At 33.6% G+C, this 19722-nt stretch overlaps 3 protein-coding genes across 4 annotated transcripts; 1 reads left to right on the top strand and 2 right to left on the bottom strand.

Annotated features, from left to right (window-relative positions):
• Positions 1–5651: 5651 nt before the first annotated feature.
• LOC125840165 (mitogen-activated protein kinase kinase kinase 5-like) lies at positions 5652–10474 on the top strand. Of its 2 annotated transcripts, none has more exons than XM_049519128.1 (10): positions 5652–6126; positions 6748–7335; positions 7480–7567; positions 8295–8357; positions 8441–8604; positions 8687–8762; positions 9193–9252; positions 9329–9454; positions 9998–10207; positions 10286–10474. In XM_049519128.1, the coding sequence occupies exons 1-10, from the start codon at positions 5675–5677 to the stop codon at positions 10355–10357; spliced, it is 1899 nt and encodes a 632-aa protein (XP_049375085.1). In that variant the 5' UTR covers positions 5652–5674; the 3' UTR covers positions 10358–10474. The 2 variants fall into 2 exon arrangements, with proteins under 2 accessions (XP_049375085.1, XP_049375086.1); XM_049519129.1 differs by having other exon boundaries at positions 6751–7335; positions 10286–10458.
• A 692-nt stretch (positions 10475–11166) lies between these two features.
• On the bottom strand, positions 11167–13407 carry LOC125840123 (patatin-like protein 3). The gene is made up of 6 exons (XM_049519092.1): positions 13234–13407; positions 12712–12893; positions 12305–12488; positions 12063–12224; positions 11589–11891; positions 11167–11397 (listed from the first exon to the last, which is right to left on the bottom strand). Exons 1-6 carry the CDS (start codon positions 13405–13407, stop codon positions 11167–11169), a joined length of 1236 nt encoding a protein of 411 aa, XP_049375049.1.
• Positions 13408–16484: 3077 nt separating this feature from the next.
• Positions 16485–19146, bottom strand: LOC125840173 (patatin-like protein 1). The gene is made up of 6 exons (XM_049519136.1): positions 18915–19146; positions 18444–18625; positions 18159–18342; positions 17858–18019; positions 17448–17750; positions 16485–16771 (listed from the first exon to the last, which is right to left on the bottom strand). The coding sequence occupies exons 1-6, from the start codon at positions 19089–19091 to the stop codon at positions 16517–16519; spliced, it is 1263 nt and encodes a 420-aa protein (XP_049375093.1). The 5' UTR covers positions 19092–19146; the 3' UTR covers positions 16485–16516.
• Between the last annotated feature and the right edge of the window lie 576 nt (positions 19147–19722).

The raw sequence follows: 19722 nt of genomic DNA, 5'->3' as shown, positions 1-19722 counted from the left end.
ATTTAACTAACATTTTACGATGTATATTTTCATCATATGAATGCGTAAAAAATTGTACTTGTACTTTTCGTATAGTTTTTGAATATGTAATATTTTTTTTAGAAAAATATTGAATTAATGTAATCTAATTTAACTTTAAAAATTAACAAATTAACTTTCGAAAAAAGTAACATAACAAATAAAAGTAGACAAAAATAAAAATATTTGTTATAGATCATAGGACATAGATGTGTACATGTCGCCATCAGCGGGATCTCTTGGCTATTACAAATTTCGAAAAGAAAATTCTTGTATTAGCAGAACTATATATGCATACAAACCAAATATATAGACATAATTTAAAGATGAATCATTATTTCTCCTTCACATTTATGCTGTCCACTTTGATCCAATTTTTGAGTTTCGATTGTGGGAAATCAAAGCTACTATGCTTATTTATGTCATAGTCAGAGACTGCGCGATCTGAACACATGTTAGGCTGATTGACAAATAACGGTGAAATCACAAAGGATATATAGATCTTGAATCTATTTAAATACAAGGGAAATGAAGGATACCTAAATAACTAATAGTAGTACAATTATTTGGAAAAATTACTGAAATACACGTCTTATGTTTTCCTTATTTCTAATATTCCCTTCTATTTCTATTTAAATACAAGGGAAATGAAGGATACCTAAATAACTTATAGTAGTACAATTATTTGTAAAAATTACTGAAATACACGTCTTATCTTTTCCGTATTATTTAGTAGGAATGACACCAGGTAGGAGTTAGCCGATCATGATGTCACTGTTTAAATAATATCCAATTTTGAAAATTATCAACAAAAAAAAATTAGACGATTATCTTTCTTCTTAGTTCTTAGGGAATTTAAAATAGCAAATCAGACATAAACAACACATGGGCGATCCATTCTAGTACTTGTTTCGAAGTATATGTCATATTCTCATTTGTTGAGGAGAAGTTTAAGTTTTGCTTTTTAAATATCATGTACCTTTTGGCTGCTTTAAAAATACTTTAAGTTAAGTACCCTTATTCGTAAATAAGTATGTATACAGTTCTAAGCATGCTAGAAATATCTTCTAATCTAGAATTGTTGAATTTTTTGTGTACAAAGTTTATGCAAGCGTAATAGTAATGTAAGTTTCAATAGTTATGCCAAAAGTTTAACTTCAGACATGATATTCATGAATTTGATTAAAATTGAAGGTCAAACTAGATACACAAGTTTAAAGTTAGGCTTTTTTGAAGTCCTATTTCAGACTCATATGTCTGAAATTGAAATCTTAGACCTGCAATTTTCAACTTCAGTCTTTACAAATCTGAATTTATTCTGAAACGGCTAAACTTTAACCTTTTTTCTTTTGTGAACTTTAGCTATTCTCATCTTTAAATAGGATCCCAAAAACGGCTATTTTTTACACTTCCCCTGCAGCCATGGCCCAATTTTATTGTATACGAGGATCCTTATTCTTACACTACTACTCAACGGCCCAATAAAATTCCAATATACAGTATATAATCAATATATAATTATTTATAATTTTGGTAGAGTGTATAAGAACAATGCAAAATAGGGTGTATTAGTAATGCTTGTATTAGTAGTGCTTGCATTAGTTCTGCAAGCATTATTTCTTATACATTGTTTGGTTTGATGTATTAGAAATAACAAATCTTGCATAATTTCTATTAAAAATATATGTTTACAAAAATACCCTTCACACTTTATTTATTTGTTCACTTCCTTTGCAATAAAATTCTTTTGCTAAAACATCAAAAAAGATTTCTTTGCTAAAACACCATTAACTCTTCTTCTTCTTTTCAAAAATAATATTAAATAGTTGAGCTATTGCGTCAAAATATTTTTGTGAAAAGTTTGCAAAGAATTTTTTTGGCTTATCGGTTCGGGTCTCGATTTGGCCATATTTCTAATCGGATGCCTCGATTATAACCCGATAAGAAGTTTAATTAATTACATTTATATAATTTAAGGCCTTAGGCATTTTTAACCTTTAGGGTTTACACTTCAATCTTCAAACTTTTCATAGTGACTTTATAGTTGACACTCAAATTTCACAATAATATTCCAAAGTAGCGATATTACTCATTGATTCACTATCACTGCTCCCACACCGGCGAGTTATATTGAATATCATTCTCTAAGTGTCTAAATTGAGTTTCAAATGGTTGGTTCCTTACTTTAAGTCTTTGTTTTTATCCTCTCATTACAGTGAGATATGTCTGCAATATTGCAATACTACAATTTGCAATGAAAACGTTTTTATTAGTAATGGTCTCATGGTCATTAATGGTTTTCGTTAGTAGTGCTGTAATGGTTTCTCTTTATAGTTCATATCGAAATTGACTTGGTTGTTATGAGGAATCATTTTGAGTTTGCCAATTTGGCAATATTGACATCTCTATCCATGTTAATATGGAGTTTGATTTAGTGTTTTATGTAGTAATAAACTAACAGGAAAAGTTCATCGGTGACTACTGGCTACTGCGTATTGTTAATTAGTGATTAGTCCATTAGTAATTCTCAATGAAAATTGTGTGAACTGTTAACGGTTAACCCGATAACCGAACCGATAAACAGATATCTTAACGGTTCCATAACGGTTTAACATGATTACAAATTGATAACCGATAAAAAAACCCAATAATTTTATAAATCTAACTGAACCGACCGATACACAGCCCTACTTGGCAACAATGTTTTACTAGAGCAAATGAGCACTAGTACCGAGTCAATTGAAAACTAAAGTGTATAGATTATGGTCTTTCTTTTTGTGTGTGGTGACTGCAGAACAATTAGTCTATGCAATTAATAATGGAAGCGCTTTTTGGTAGACCAGAATCACATTTTGTTTCTCTTTATTCCGTATTATGCCGTACAAATTAAATCTTTGTCCCCTTGAGATGCTGCAATTTCCTTTTTCATTTGTGCTACTACAGGACAAAAAGAAATAAAATAGTAGACAGGTGCGAATCCATGATTTGAAGATAGGCAGGCACCACTAAGAGTGGCCTCAAGGGTAAGGCTAAAGTGGTTAAGAGTAAGGTTAGCAAAGCGCCTTGCTTAGGCCTTCAAAATTTTGAGGCCCCAATAAATTTTAATAGTGAATTTTATTATTTTATTTTACTTTAACCAATATTGAACATTATAATTAAAAAAATTTAAAATATTAAAAGAAGAACAATCAACTTTTTATCAAGAATCTTTTAGAATTTTGAATAAATAACTCAAACCATCTAGAGTATGAGCCCTTAAATCATGTCTTACAAAATCGACACATTTTCGTTTCGAATCGAGTTTGAGGATATTCATTATCATTAATATCTGGTTGACAATGCCCTTGTTGAATATAGTGTCTTCTCACTTCATCTCGTATTCGTATTCTAGGGCAATATTTATCAATAGATATTCTTTCTCCAGGATCCGATTTAAGTGATTGCAAATCAAACTCATGAAGAATTGTCTCTAAAACTAGCACTTGATTGAGAAGAATAGTGTTTCGTCAAAAATCTATCTATTTCAAATCACAAGAATCAACAACAAATTCTTACAAAAAAATACGCTTGTAAAGAAGAACTTACCAATTTATGCGAGATAATTGGGGGTAAGATTTTCAATTATGCAGTGAAAAATACTTGTAAGTTGTAAATTTTCTAGCAGTCTTATATTTTGTTTAGAATTGTGTTAGAATTTTTATTTGTATTTAATTTCAATTAAGAAAGGAATGGGTCATATGAGATGGCAAAAAAAGGTGGTTAAGAATGGGGGCGGGGCCAATGAAGTGGCAAAAACGAGTTTTAATAAAAAACAATTTTTAAAAAGGGTTAATTGTAAAGAAAAAACTGATTTTAAAGTAAAAAAAAAGGAAATAAAATAAGCCTTCGCAAGATTCGAACTCACGTGGTCATAGTCTGAAATGGCGACTTTGACCAATGCACCCAAGCGAGTTTTTGTTATAAGGGTGCACAATCAAATATATTATCATTTTATCAACTATCCATACATATATATACGATTTTTTTAAAAAAGTTATCGGGTGCACGTGTACCCTCACGGATGCATGTGGGTCCGCCTCTGGATGTAGGGTTACTCCATTATGAACACATTATAAACATAATAAAAAGAATCACCAAATATAATGATCATTTTCCCATTTTAATTTCAGTGAAGCTTTTTCTAAGGGCTCGTTTGGTTGAGAACAAGTTATCACAGATTAGTTATCCTGGAATTAGCTATCCTAGATAACTTATCGCATCATATATATGTGATAACTTATCCCATCACTATGGTATAAATTATCCCAAACATGACAACTAAACAAGACACAAATTTTGTATCACATCACTATTTTCTTATCCCATGACTATTTATTTTTATCTATTACGCCAAACGACCCATAATTAATTTGGGATGCATGTTTGCTCCTTTAGTGATTAACAAATGACTTAATAGTTTACGAGCCTTTATATTTGATCCTAATTAAGTACCGCAAAAGAACACACAGAAAAAATAATACTATGAAAAAGGAAGAAAATAGGGCTAGTAAGATTGAATTAAAGTAATCAGTTTAAGGTTAATGAGGTGGGTCCGCGTTGGTCTTCATAGTAAAAGTAGTCAACTACGTGGAAATAATACTTTAGAATGATTTTTTTTTATCTATTTAAAAAAGAATAACTCCTTTTTTACAGCATTTAATTTCAATTTTCATATGTTTGCTAAAAAATTAAAGGACATATTGAAAACAACAAAATTAAAAACTTTTCTTTATTTTTTTAAATTCCGTACCAAAAAATATTTGTAAACCATGACCTAAACATATATATACGTACAAAATGTAGTCTAATGTATTTGACTTTAGCCAGAAAAGGAAATGCTCTAGAAGAAGATAGATACTAAATACTAAAAGAAATTGAATTGGTGTGCATGTTTATTAGTTTGACCGTAGGATTGATATAGTTGTCTCGACCCCCCTTTACGTTTGTTGTCAGCGTGCTAAATTTTCCCCCTCTTATTCTATAGACCTTTTACATTTAATTCTGTTTATTGTCTCCTTCCTTCTCAATTTTTACGGTAACTCAAGGAGGACAACAACTCCTTTGTGTTCTCTCCCTTCTTCATTTTTTCCGGTGATTCAAGGAGGACGACAATTTCCTTGTCTTCTCTTCCTTCCTTCCTTCTCCTCGATTCAGTGCTATTCTTTCTTCAATATTATTTTCTACGCCATATTTAAAATTTATATATATAGCTAATTCAACTTATTTATGATTGACGAGGCATTCAAATAAAATTCATTTATTTTGGAGTTTGATCTATCTTTGTTCTTCAATAACTATCAGGTTTTATCATATTAGTCTGAGATTAAACCGTTAATACCATTTTTAGGTTTCCTCTAACCACATCTTCATGGCCTTGAATTTCAATTGATCATTTCATGCATGCAACGCATTATGTGATCTCAACGATCACAAATGCAATCAGGGCGGAGTTAGGTGTATGCAGAATGTTAATTTAGTGAATTTTTTTTTATATCTTTGTCCTTTGTATATATAAATTTTTTGAATGGCCTTGATTTCAAGGCCATTCAAAAATTAATTTAGGTAATAGGGTGATTTTTTCAACTTCATATTAGAATTTCTGGCTGTGTCACGTCAAATGCATGCAATGCATTGGTGGCCGAGCTTCTCATCTTCCACCCGTGCCTCTACCTCCGACAGAAAGGTTCATTCCGATGATAGCGTGATCGTCACGCGCGGGGGCGTTGGTTCCGTCCTGAAATCAGCTCTCTTCGGCACCCGTAGCCGTATACGCCAAATATCCCGTAAGAAGAAGAAGCCCCAACACCGTGGTGGGGACCACAATGTCGACGTCGGAGATGACTGGCATTCTCAGTATTCGTATGAAAGTTCTCCACCGGAGGGACGTCCGCCGCCGCAACCCCTTCCTTTGCCGGAATTACACGTGATGCTCCGTCAACATCCTAATTTGGTTCAAGCCCCCAGCGTCCCACTTCCTTCGCCTAGGGAAGGAATTTCGCATCATAAAGCTGGAGAGGAAACAGAAAGAGAAAGGATGGATGCTTTCAATGGCGGAGCAACACGAGAGGGGTATGTGAAAATTTCTCAATATTTGCCGTAATTGTTTCTTATTTTGCTCAAATTGCTCAAGTTTCAATTATATTTGTGTAAATCCAGAAACTCTTCTTTCTATGTTAATCTTCGAATTATTAGGTCTCTAAATTTCTTATTCAAATGAATAAATTTGTGCATTTTACAATCAAATCCTTAGGGTTGTAGTTGGTTGAGGGTCATCATGTTTTGAACAGTTTCTTGATTCTTTTAGTGACTGAATTTGTCTAATTTGAAATCGAGAGGTAGTTGATCCACAAGAACAATTTTCTTTTTCTCTAGGCGTAGCTGGCAATTAGCACTCATGTAGTCATTTATTGTATTGACCTACTTGTTGTCTCTTATGCTGCGGGTTTCTTACTATCCTGCTAATGTTACTGCTTATGTTTCCATAAATGTTGTGTTTATGTTTTCCTTGAGTCCATTGTCTATCTGAAACAACCTCACTGCTTGCACAAGGTAGGGGTAAGGTCTGGATACACTTTACCCGGCCCGGACCTCACTTGTGGGATTAAACTGGGTATGTTGTTGTTGTAGTCATATATTGTAGGTTTCAGATTATGTAGACCTAATGATTTTGTTCTTTGTTTGATATTTCAGCAGATTATTAAACCAAGATGCTCGAAAGAGAACAGAGCACTCAGCAACTCCATTGTCCAGGAAGATGCCACCTCGGATGCTGCTTGTCCCAGAAAGAATCCCTCCTGACTTTTGGACTAGTGCTCCAACTAGTCCTTATGCAAGTCCTTCACATAGCCAACTGAAAAGTGGTGATCATACAACGAGTCCTCTTTTCGTCACACCTCCTAGTGTTTTTCAAGTTTGGTCTGCCCCTGAAATGCCTCCTTCAGATGCCCCTCATGGTTTAGGCTTCTCTTATAATCATGCTTTTAGTGTTGATAACTCTCCTCTTCACAGTCCAAAATTAAGTCCTCAGAGAAGATCCAGGAGTCCAAGTGGACCTACTTCACCTTTACATCATCCACTACCAAATGATCAGTGCCCAATGGCGCGTCGTGAGAATTGCGCTCAAGGCAATGTCCATCCTTTACCCCTTCCTCCTCTAGCTACCCCTCCCGTTTCACCACCTACCCCTAAAGCAGATATATCACCTATTAAAGGACAGTGGAAAAAAGGAAAGCTTATTGGACGTGGGACATTTGGAAGTGTTTACGTAGCATCAAACAGGTATATAAATCTTGTTGATGGATGTCGTTGCATGTCTATATGATGCTATAACATGCTGATAGTATAAATTATTCTTTAACACTACCAGTGCATATATCTTAAATCCTTCAATATTTTCTAATGTAACACTATGATCTTAACCAGAGAGACAGGAGCTTTATGTGCATTGAAAGAAGTTGAATTATTACCAGATGACCCAAAATCTGCTGAGTCTATAAGGCAGCTAGAACAGGTCAGATTTCCTTCACTGTCTTTGTTTCATAATCCTTGAATACTTGGATTCTCTGTATAGATTTTGATTGGTGTTATTAAAAATCATTAATGGGCACTCCTGCATTGCTTGAAGTGGCTGAAATATTTGAAGTTTGGGGTTTATCTGCATTATTGCATGTGAATTGTGATATTTCAATTACAAAAAAGCTTGGCCAATAAAGGAACTGAAAGGATGCAATTAAGGGAGAAAATGAAGGCTTTGTACGGTAAATAGAACATACTAACAGTCTTAACTTACTGAAAACTATGTTGAGGATTAACAGCTTTAAGTTACAAATTAATGAGTGGAGATTCCAAACCTTTTCACTTTAACCTGCAACAGAAAATCATTTTTCTGGCTTTCTCAGGATATTAGTTTTACATATCCATGTTTTTGGTTAGATATATAGATATACAACTTGCTTGATTGGTTAAAGTAGTCACTATGGTTTAGAATATTCAAAATCTCAATTGTCTGCCTCTTAACTGATGAATTGAAAGCATGCTCAGAATTAGAAGCACCAGTTATCGAGCATAATGGTCATGATTCATGAATGATCAAACCTTAATATCATTTGACAGAGCAGTTGCCTAGCTATTTTCATGAGTACTTGAAGCTGAATGTCATTTCAATGCAGAACATTATCTTTGCCCCATAAGTTTCAAGCTTGAAATGTTTTCAACATTTATTCTTTATGTTGGTCCAGGAAATCAACGTTCTCAGCCAGCTCAAGCACCCAAACATTGTCCAGTATTATGGCAGTGAAATAGTAAGAATTTGTTACGAGTTATAAACTTGATTCATCCTTGTACATACTGTTCTGTGATTGTGTTTTATTCTTTGATATTGCAGGTTGATGACCGGTTTTACATTTATCTAGAATATGTTCATCCTGGTTCTATCAATAAATTTATCCAAGACCATTGTGGGGAAATTACAGAATCTATTGTGAGGAATTTCACTCGCCATATTCTTTGCGGGTTAGCTTACTTGCACAGTAAAAAGACCATTCACAGGTAATAGTCAGATATTCAACTATGATAGAAATAAGATATAGAACCCTCTGAAGAACCATTTTTGAATTATTTTCTTGTATAGGGACATTAAAGGGGCAAATTTGCTTGTTGATGCATATGGGGTTGTCAAGCTTGCAGACTTTGGGATGGCTAAGCATGTACGTAACTCTATCTCATATCATTTTTCAGTTTGCAGTTTTTTTAAGTAAAGAATGTTCTATTTAGTAGAATGTAATGATTGATCCATAGATCTTTGTGCTTTACATAGTAAATCTCCTCGTAGCGGACTGTTAATATGCGTTTTTAGATGCTTCATCTTTAGCACTGTGGAGAAATATGGGCGTTTTAAACCTCTTTTTTTTTTTTTGTAATTATAGCTGTAAATGTTTTTTTTGGAGTCAAAACATTCTCATGTGCTACTATGTAAAACAAGAATGTTATATTCAGAAAAACAACAACAGTTGTAACAATTTTTGTATGTCGTCACTCTAAGATGTATAATCAAAAGATCTTAGACTAACAAACTGGCTGTTACCAGACTTTTGCTAGCGTTATATTTTTCTTTGAACCTCAAGTCTTGTTATGCAGCTAAACGGGCACTCAGCTAATCTCTCTTTAAAAGGAAGTCCATATTGGATGGCTCCTGAGGTACTTCCCTTCAACAGCACATCTTTCTAATTATGTTTTATCACCTCCCACAGCTTATGTTTTCTGTTTCCTGCAGCTTTTGCACTCTGTTATGCAGAGAGATAATAGTAGCGATCTTGCCTTAGCTATTGATATATGGAGTTTGGGTTGTACTATAATTGAGATGCTGAATGGCAAACCTCCTTGGAGTGAATATGAAGCTGTAAGGACTTTATTTTTGCATTTTTTAGCTCGTACGTGATCTTTCCTGGCAGAGTTCCATTTCTTGACATGCCCTCTTAGATTCACATGGCTCCAAGAACTTAGCAAATAAAAACTAATCATGCTACATTTTCTTGTGTCGAGGAGTCATATGAATTTGTTACTCTAGCTGTGCAGTTGGTATTCCATTAGACCTGGGCATTAGTGTAATCAAATATCTGATTTCTCCCAATGTACCTTTATTTTTGTCATTGGCCATCTAACAGAGTTAACGATATCTTTCACTATGTTTAGATTTGCCTTTGGTCAAAACTCAAAATCAAATTACGAATTATCAAATGATTAATTGTTTTATGAACTTTTCAACATCAGAATTGGAGGAATGTCAAGCAGCTGAAAATCATGGCCACTTGAGTATTGTTTATACTCTACTTGTGCAAGCTTTTTATGTAAAATTTCACCTAAGAGCAAGACCATGCAGTGCTATCTTTAAACTCTTAAACTTACAAATCTTTGATTCTATCAATTAATTTAACTATGGCAGGCTGCAGCAATGTTCAAGGTTCTAAAAGATACCCCACCAATACCTGAAACATTATCACTAGAAGGGAAAGATTTTTTGCATTGTTGTTTCCGTAGAAATCCAGCAGAGAGGCCATCAGCTAGCATGTTGCTAGAACATCCATTTGTTAGAATGTCGCATCAGCCAGAAGTTCCTTCTTTTGTCCAGCAACTTGACGGGATAAGACTAACAGTATGTATATTCAGTCCCTTTCTTCCCTTTCCTCTTTTGCTGGTTGTGTTTCTTCATCCCATAGTATACCTTTGACAGGAAAAGTTGCATTCTCAAAGAGAGCAGCTAAGTTATAAACTTGATGTGGTGCATGTATCATTAGAAAGATAGCACTCGGAAAGATCTGGCAAAGAAGTACAAATTGTGATCTAAAGAATGGAGTCCTCAAATGGGCAAATTCACTTTAATGTCTGCCTGCCCCTAAGCTTTATGCCTACACGACAGCAACAACATCATCCATATTCTACCATAGCATTGGGACTGTGTTATTTTGCTCGATCAACTCCCATGGTCGTCCCCTGTTCATTCCCATTAAAGTACAGAAGCATTCTGGGCCGACTACTATGAGTACATGCCCATGTGGTGCAGTGGCTTGGAAGCAAGCTACATTATCTTCCGAAGTTCTAAATAGGAGTACTCATCTTTATTGATGTGGTTTTCTAAAGAGAGCTCGACTCGTAAATACATCACAGACCTTTCTCAATGTGCTCTGTAGATAGCTTGGAGGCATAAGGAGTTGGAGCCACGAGGTACTCTCCCTCCTCAATGTTTAGAACTTGAGAGGAAGATATGTTTATAGTCCAGGGAAATTTCCCTGCAGACCTTGGATCTAATCTTTTGTGTATTAATAACAAAAATGGAGCTACAACGACAACTATACCGATACAATGACAAAATTCAAAGATATTGAAGCCCTTTGAAAGCTGTATGAGTTATCTATCAATCTTTCAAGTACTTTTTGATAGCTGTGTAATGTAAAGCAGCTGAATGAATTCAACAAAGCAAAGCTTTGATAAAGTGTTCTACAGGAACAAGTTCTCAATCTAAAACAATTAGACGATAACGAACTAAGATGAAATTGCATCTCAAACCCTTAGAAAAATAATGTTCAAACAATTATTTTTTTAAGTTTAATATCACTAAGCTGTCCCTAATCGTCGAAACTTTCTTTCCTCTGAAAGCAACTTCGCAAAGCGAGTAAGAGCTTCTTCGTTGGTGCCTTCCCCACGAACTGCTTCAACACGGCCCGTCTCCAAGTTGACCCTTGACACAGGCTTCTTCAGTAGATCTTTACCAGTCTGCACAAGTGTCTGCATGTTTTCTATGGTTGAAATATCCACTGATGCCGCCTCCCCGATCATACTATCATTCTGTACAAATTTATTAAGTTATCATGAAAAACATATATATATGTGTGTGTTAAGTTATGTTGCTCGTACTTCCCAAAAATATTATTGTGTTTATGTCAGATCCTTCAAATATGCCTTACTTTTGAAGAATCTGACACGTATCAGTTTGACCGTCAAGAGGAATGCTTATAACTTCAAGTTGATGACCGAACCTGAATTCTGAGGTAATTCTTCTGGTTGTGAATGGACTGAAACATGGTTGAAACATGTATATCCACAATATCAGTAATTGCATCAGTAAAAATGTCTAGCAATGGAGTGGCACCATGATTGTACATCCAACTAAGAAGGCCCCATTTTGAAGCTGTTGCAGCATTGTACTTTTCTTTATTCTTGCCTGTGCCAGCGCCAAGTGACAGAACCAGCATTTTCTTGCAGTCCACGGTTTTCATATCCTCATATTTCAGTCTTCTCGTCATGATTTCTCTTGAAATGTGAGTAATTGCTAGTAGAGTCTGCCAGTATATTCAAAGAATACTAATTGTAGTTCAAATATCTGAATTCTTACAAACAATTTGATATATTGTTGGGTGTACGAATTTAGTTTCATGTTGAATACTCTTAATGGTATGAGACCTTTTGAAAATTAAAACAAACAGTGTGCTCTTATTCAAATAAATACTCACAGGATTATTTGCAGCTACACCTCCATCAACAAGATCAAATGTACGTATTTTGCCTTGACCATCCTTAGTCTCAAAATAACGTACAGGGAAATAAGTGGGTGCTGCTGAAGTACCAAGAGAAACGTCTGATAGGCGTGCATTCTTAGACACACTTGCTCTGGCCTGCTCAGTGTACATATTTATATGGATATTATTAATATGTAGACATGAATTGAGTAAATCATAATTAATAGTGAACATACATCAGTAGTAGTGAAAATGATGGGTTGAAGGCGTTTGATATCAAAAGTTGGAATAAGTGTATGAGTCAATGTTTGCTTCATAGTCAGATTGCCTAGTTCCGACTTAACCAACGATCTCAGGTATTTGCCATCATACTTTGGTCCACCAAATAAATTTAACATCTTCTTCATGAAGTTGTTGCGGCTTCAACATTTCACATATATAAAAATCTGTCATCAGTAAAGTCTTGATCGATACAATTAATGTAACTGAACTTTGAATTTTCGTCATCAAACATAAATAAGTGAGAACCTTGAAGCTTAGTTGAATCCACCAATTTTAAATACTGAATTCGCCTTTTAGTGTGCAGCAATTGAACTTATAAAAATTAAGAAACACTAACAAGATTATCAATTATTGTAAGTACCTGCTCTGAGGAAAGATTTTAGGGCCGTGTTCCATGTAGAAGTTGTTAATGTCTTTTGCAGCATATAAAGGGCGATTATCCTTGTTTGGAGCTGTGAGCATTGTGGTTACAAGTCCACCTGTACTTGTACCAGCTACCACATCAAAATAATCTGCAATTCTTGCATTCGGTCCATCAAGTTCCTAACGACATAGCCAAAAACAGAGGCGAAACCAGGATTAAGAGTTTGGATTCTAAATTTCCTTTTTTTTTTTATAAAAGAGAGGAAGTTCAAACCCACAACTCTAGTAAGAAAAACATTTTCACGGTCCCTTCCTTACCATCGAACTGTCAATCAATTTTTAGGGGTTCACAAGTTAATATATATATATATATATAGGATCTACATAAAAGCTACTGGTTCGTCCGAACCCATAAACCCCCACCTAGCTCCTCCTCTGGAAAAAAAAAAGTCTCGTGTATCATTGCATGCAATTATATATGAGTAGATAAAATTGTTGACGAATACGTATGTAAATATACCTGAAGTTTAGATTCAAGGAATGCAAGAATAGTGCCAGGAATAATGCCTCTAATGCCACCTCCATCGATGCTTAAAATTGTTACCGTCTTTCGTTTAGTAGCTACACAAGCTATAGGATGTTGCAACAGTACTAGAAAGGTGATCAATACTGCACCTACAAAACTCCTACCCATACTGTATAGCTGCTTAATTAAAGGCTTATAGCTTTTTAACACACCTATGTCTAGGTGAAGGCATATTTATACCGGAGTTTAAGTTCCATGCACACGATATATGGTGTAAAGAAGATTTACACATCCGTCTGGTCACTTAATTGCATGTAACGATCTTTTTACTTCGTATTTGACACAGTTTAAATTAATGATATGTCAAATGCATTAAAATATTCTATAATATGTCATGTGAAAAGTTGAACTCTGGATTTCAACTCTTGTTCGGATCTTAAATGGTGTTAGTTAGAACAAGTTCTTTTTTTTCTCCTTCCATATTCCAGGTAATTCACATGTGATTTGATCCTCTTTTTCCGTATGCATTATTGACTCTACAAATTTTAATATTCCATGCATCTACTCCTTAAAGCTCCACGTTACAAATAAAATCTTTCTTTCTCTCCTATTCATCTTGTACGCAATTATGAGGTGTATTCTAATTTCTATGTTACTATATATATAATATCTGGTGATTTGGAGCGTGCATTAATTTATTATGTCGTCAGTCCTTATTTAGCGTCGATCACATCTTGAACAATTTTATGATTAAACTTTTACTAATCCTGATCATCAAGCAAATAATCTAAATTGAGTTTAATGAGGTCAATAGAGCAGATCCATTCAGGATCTGTCTCCTCTCTAGTGAACCATCCTCCATTTTATTCAACCTGGGTTCCATGTAAGTTTTGAGCATATCCTTGTCATTGTACTATACGTTTTAGATTTAATTTTAAGAGAGTTCAAAATACTATATATACCAATATAAAATAAAATTCAACCTATATAAATATATACCTATATAAATATTTAGTGTAATTTTTCAACTAAGGGACACCCTGACACCACCGCCCACGGGCCACGTTGCATCGCCCGAACTATTAAGGGATGTACAAAGAACAAAGAAAGTAGTAGAGTCAGAAATATGGGCTTGGCACTGATCTAGCTCTCATCATGATTTGATAGATAAGCTAAAAATTTTAGAGCCCATCTAAAAATGAGGCCTTTTAACTTAGCCCACATAAGTCTGTCGACCCGTAAGGCTTGAGCGAGGGGGTAGGCTTGGGCAGTTTCAGGATCCATTTTATTTTTTTTATTATATTTACCAATTCTCCATGTAGTTTGAAAAAATTATAGTTTTCTCACCAATTAATAATTTTATACCAGATTTTAAGTCAGATACACTTAGATACATGTATTTTGCTACCAGATACACTGAAATAGGAAAGAGGCGAGCGAGATAATAAGAGGAGGCGAGAGAGATAGTCTATGTATCTGATACATATATAGATACATTCCATATACTATATGAAATACCAATACATACAGAGGACGATTGAGATAGGAGAGAGGCGAGGGAGAAAGTCAGATACATGTGAATCCATCTTGATACAATGTATCTAAAACAAATTACACTTAATTTCAACCCATGTATACGAGATTTATCTAGACTCGCCAGATACATATGTATTCGAAGTCCAAATTCTGGTAAGATTCGTAATATTGAAAACTCGCGTGAAGGGAAGTAATTATTTGCTCCTAAACTAGTGAGTTTATGCTATTTAACCAATTAAAATATATATTTGATTAAAAAATTATAAATTTTATAAAGTAGAATTAAAAATAACAAAAAAGGGAGTCAAACACAAAATCTACGTAACTAATCATATATTCATTTTGCAAGCCTTACAATCAAAGTCTTAACAAATTTAAATATAAAATTATAATTATGAATAATGTAAGTAAAATTTCTAAGACCTAAACCTCAAAAGAAAGGAATGCTATTGGCTCCATTTATTTTTGTGTTTTGTTGTAATCTATTCATGAAACAAAGTTAGGTTAATATTTCTATATATTGTTATTTATTAATTGTGTTTAATTTTCTTACTAAATCTATATTTGGAAGAATGCTCAAACCAAATAGAAACTACTCAATTCATAGTGGATATTAATGAAATAAGCTGGGCATCCCTATAAGCAATCCTGGCAACAATAATCTATTATGTATGGATGACCAGAAATAAATTAATTTGAAATCACAAGGTGATCAAACCGCAATTGGTGAGCATGCAAGTGAGACAAGATTACAGATACATAATTTTTGACACACTGTATATCAAACAAAGTACACATTACAAAGAGATTTGGGAGTCTTATAATGGGCTTGGTTTGCCTTTAACAAGTAAACTTTCACCTGATATTTTATTTTCATCCTCTAGTATTAGGGGAAGGGGTTCGCAGTTTAGTGAATTGAGTTTGTGAATGTTGAAAAGTTTTAACATATGTAGTCGAGCCGGTCAGAAAATTATATTGAGGTTAAATTTTAGTTTTATATATATATATATATATATATATATATATATATATATATTTAAGTATTGACACCTCTTGACACAAGTTAAATGTTTAGTCCAGTGGTTAAGGCGTTAGAAAACTTCCTTGAGGTTGTGTGTTATAGCCCTATTGGCCTCATAATTATATTGTTTACTACAACCATTGACACTCCTTAAAGACAATCCCGGATCCGCTAGTTGAGTTGTACTAACATATACTGATTCCATGACATAAAGTTTCAACATAAAAACAAATTGTCTCGTTTTTAAAAATATTTAATAGCACAAATGGAGACAATGCATACTTTTCTTTTTGGACTTTTTGGCTCCCCGAAGACCTTAAGTTCGAGAGATTCTAATAAAATATGTTCGATTGACGGAAAAAAAAAACAATGTCAAAATTTATTTAATTTTGTAAAAGTTTGTAGGCTAACAAGATATCTATATTGAATAGTAGAGATTTCAAATTGAAGATGTAATAGATAATGTTTAAGAACATGACACAAAGCTATAATCAAATTCTTAAAGTCAAACTTGAATTAACAATCACAAAACTAGTACCAAGTCAACTAGAATACATGAATTTTATGCAACTAAAATGTATTGAAAGTGACCAACCAATGAGAAAATCCTCTACTTAGTGGGCATTACTAACAATTGAAAATATTTGATAATTATTAGTGCTTAATAAATATTATTGAGATAATTTATTAAGAGTTTTCTCTTATTGGTAGAAAAAATTCTTAGAGTATTTTTCTTGTGGAAGAGAAGTCGTCAAGTGGTTGCCTAATTTTTCTTTGCTCTGAAAGCAACTTAGCAAAGCGAATAAGAGCTTCTTCATTGGTCCCTTCGCCAGTAACTTCTTCATAGCGGCCAGTGTCTAAATTAACCCTTGAAACAGCCTTCTTCAATCGATCATTACCAATTTGCACAAGTGCCTCCATGTTCTTTCTCGTTGCAACATCCATAGATGCAGCCTCCCCACTCAAACTATCATCCTACACATATTTTTGTAAAAAATCAACATGAAGCAAGTTTATCGTCGAAATTTAGGTTATAATAATGTAATTTTAACTGGCAATTTATTTTGCGCTCTGCCTTAAAATAACCGAACTTTACTTGCTATATATAATAAACTTTACCTAGTACAACAATAAATCACTATGATGAATATGTTTTGTAGTTATAGCAGGTAACGTATTGTGAGTTTGTGACAACTAGCTATTATATTACTATATACTAGTAGTAGATAAGATGTAACTAATTAGATGTGACAAAAGATGACTTAATTTGTAACTTTTCTGTTACGATGTGTAAAATTTAGTAACTTTATAGTAAGTAAAATTAAATTATTTTAAAATGTTAAAATACAATTTTATAATTTGTATTGTTAAATTGAATAAACTTTGATGACTATATCTAAAATTAACTACACAAGTTGATATAGACACCCTCATACAAAAATGTGAACCAAAACTTCTTATTTCAAAAAATTATACCGTATATATATAAGATAAAAATAATATTTTTTTTATGTATATATAATATATGTTTTTTAACTTGGTGTATTTACTTGTCTTATATTTTGTAGCTCTAGTAAAATTTTGGCTCCACCGCTCTGCATGAGAAAAATAAAATAGTTACAATTCCAAGTTAAATGATCAAATTTGGTACCTGAATTCGAAGATAATTCTTTTCGCTCTCAAGGGACTGAAATATGGTAGAGAGGTGCACATCGACAATATCAGCACTTGCATCACCAAAAACGTCTAGCAATGGACTTGCACCATTGTTGTACAACCAACCAAGTACACCCCACGTTGAAGCCGCCGCCGCGCTATACTTCTTTTCATCCTTTGCTATACCTGTGCCTAGTGACAGAACCAACATTTTCTTGCAGTCCATGGGTTTCAAGTTCGCGTTTCGCAATTTACCCAACATGATTTCTTTCGAAGTTTGAGTAATTGCCACTAGAGTCTGCAAATATATATATTGATCGAATTTGGTCAATTGTTCTAGTAAAATTATTCGACAAAGAAATTTTATTAATGTTAATTAAAATCTAATGGTGGCTAGTTACTCACGGGATTATTTGCAGCTACACCTCCGTCAACAAGATCAAATGTACGTGTTTTGCCTTGAGAATCCTTTGTCTCGAAATAATGTACAGGGAAATAAGTTGGTGCTGCTGAGGTACCAAGGCAGACGTCCGATAGTAAAGCATCCTTAGAGACATGTGCTTTGGCCTGTACAACGAATATAAATTATACAAATGAGTTTAAGTTTTGTATACTGATCATATCATCATATGAGTTATAGAGTACAATAGTTTATTACGATCGGTTCATATATATATATTGAAATTTATTTAGGTGTAGATCATACATCACTAGTTGTGAAGACGACGGCTTGAAGGCGCTTGATATCAAAAGATGGGATGACTAATTGAGTCAATGCTTGCGTCACAGTAAGATTGCCTAATATCGACCTAACCAACGTTTTCAGATATTTTCCATCATATTTTGGTCCCCCAAATATATTTGTTAGCCTTTTCAAGAAGCTGCTGCGACTGCATTAATAACATATATATAAACATATAATTTGTCATCAATATTTTTTTGTCTTCAGGAAAAAAAAATAACACACTGAATTATTAATTACTCATCCAACCTGCTCTCAGGGAAGATTTTAGGGCCATGATCCATGTAGAAATTTGTAATATTTTTTGCTGCATATAAAGGACGATTATCTTTGTTTGGAGCTGTTAGCATGGTGGCTATTAATCCACCTGTGCTCGTTCCAGCTACCACATCAAAATAATCCGCAATTCTTGCATTTGGTCCATCAAGTTCCTACAATAACCATCACAAATTAATCAACTTAGATTTAAAAGGTCAAAATAGTAACAAAGGCATGTCCATGTCCAATAATTAATAAAAATCGATAATCAATGCTTCGAAATCAAATTTTATATAAATATATGAGATGCAAAGTAGTACTAATTCAGGTTGAATCTTATGTAAATGTGTGAAATTCTCTCAGTTCAAAATTCATAGCATAGGTGTGTTTAAATTCTGACTCTGTTACTGAGTATTACCATTATTGTGGCATGTAGATAATTAAAGCGTGATTGATGAGTACCTGAAGTTTGGATTCAAGGAAAGCAAGAAGGGTGCCAGGAATAATTCCTCTGATACCACCTCCATCGATGCTCAAAATTGTTAGTTTCTTTCCTGTTGTAGCAGCAAAAGCTATAGGAACATGTAAAACTTGAAGGGTTACTAATAAAGTTAGTGCAGCTACGAAAATTCTACCCATAATGTTCTAAGTTTTATGACTGAGGAAAAAGAATAACAACTTAATTATTGGCTTGGATTCATAAGTTTAGGTGAAATATGCTTTATTTATACACATAAATTCCTTGTACACTTTTAGTCATGACATAATCTCGATGGCTGCTAACCCATTATACATGTCGTTTGGGTTGTTGACAAAGTCTTTTTATATTTTATCCAATTGCCATTTTATAATATTTTATTACTGTATACCTTTGAACCGTCTCGATGAAATCCTGGCGACCTAGTGGGGCTTTACGTCAATACATTGAAAATATGTATTTTACGTAAATATTAATTATTCAGGGATTAATTTTTTTATTTTTCATCTTATATAAAATAATAAATAGATTTTCTCATGACTTAGGTATGCACGTTTCTAAAGTGCAAATCAAATATTGTATTAATTTTATACATGAAAAATATAATTTACCTTCTAATCAACTATTAAATGTGGTATTATTTATGCGAATTTAATAAATGCATAGCTTTATAACTTCAAATCAGCTACCTAACAACTATTAGTCTCTTATGTATGACTTGTGATTTAAAATAACAGTGTTAAATTCAGTTTCTGCTTATATTTAGCCCCTCTAATCTCCTTATATGTCCAA

This window comes from Solanum verrucosum, unplaced genomic scaffold (genome assembly GCF_900185275.1).
Source record: "Solanum verrucosum unplaced genomic scaffold, falcon-dt-bn FXZP01000180.1, whole genome shotgun sequence".
In the NCBI taxonomy this organism is placed as follows: Eukaryota; Viridiplantae; Streptophyta; class Magnoliopsida; order Solanales; family Solanaceae; genus Solanum; species Solanum verrucosum.
The sequence above is the reverse complement of the archived record's forward strand: the minus strand, read 5'-3'. Positions and strand labels throughout refer to the sequence as shown.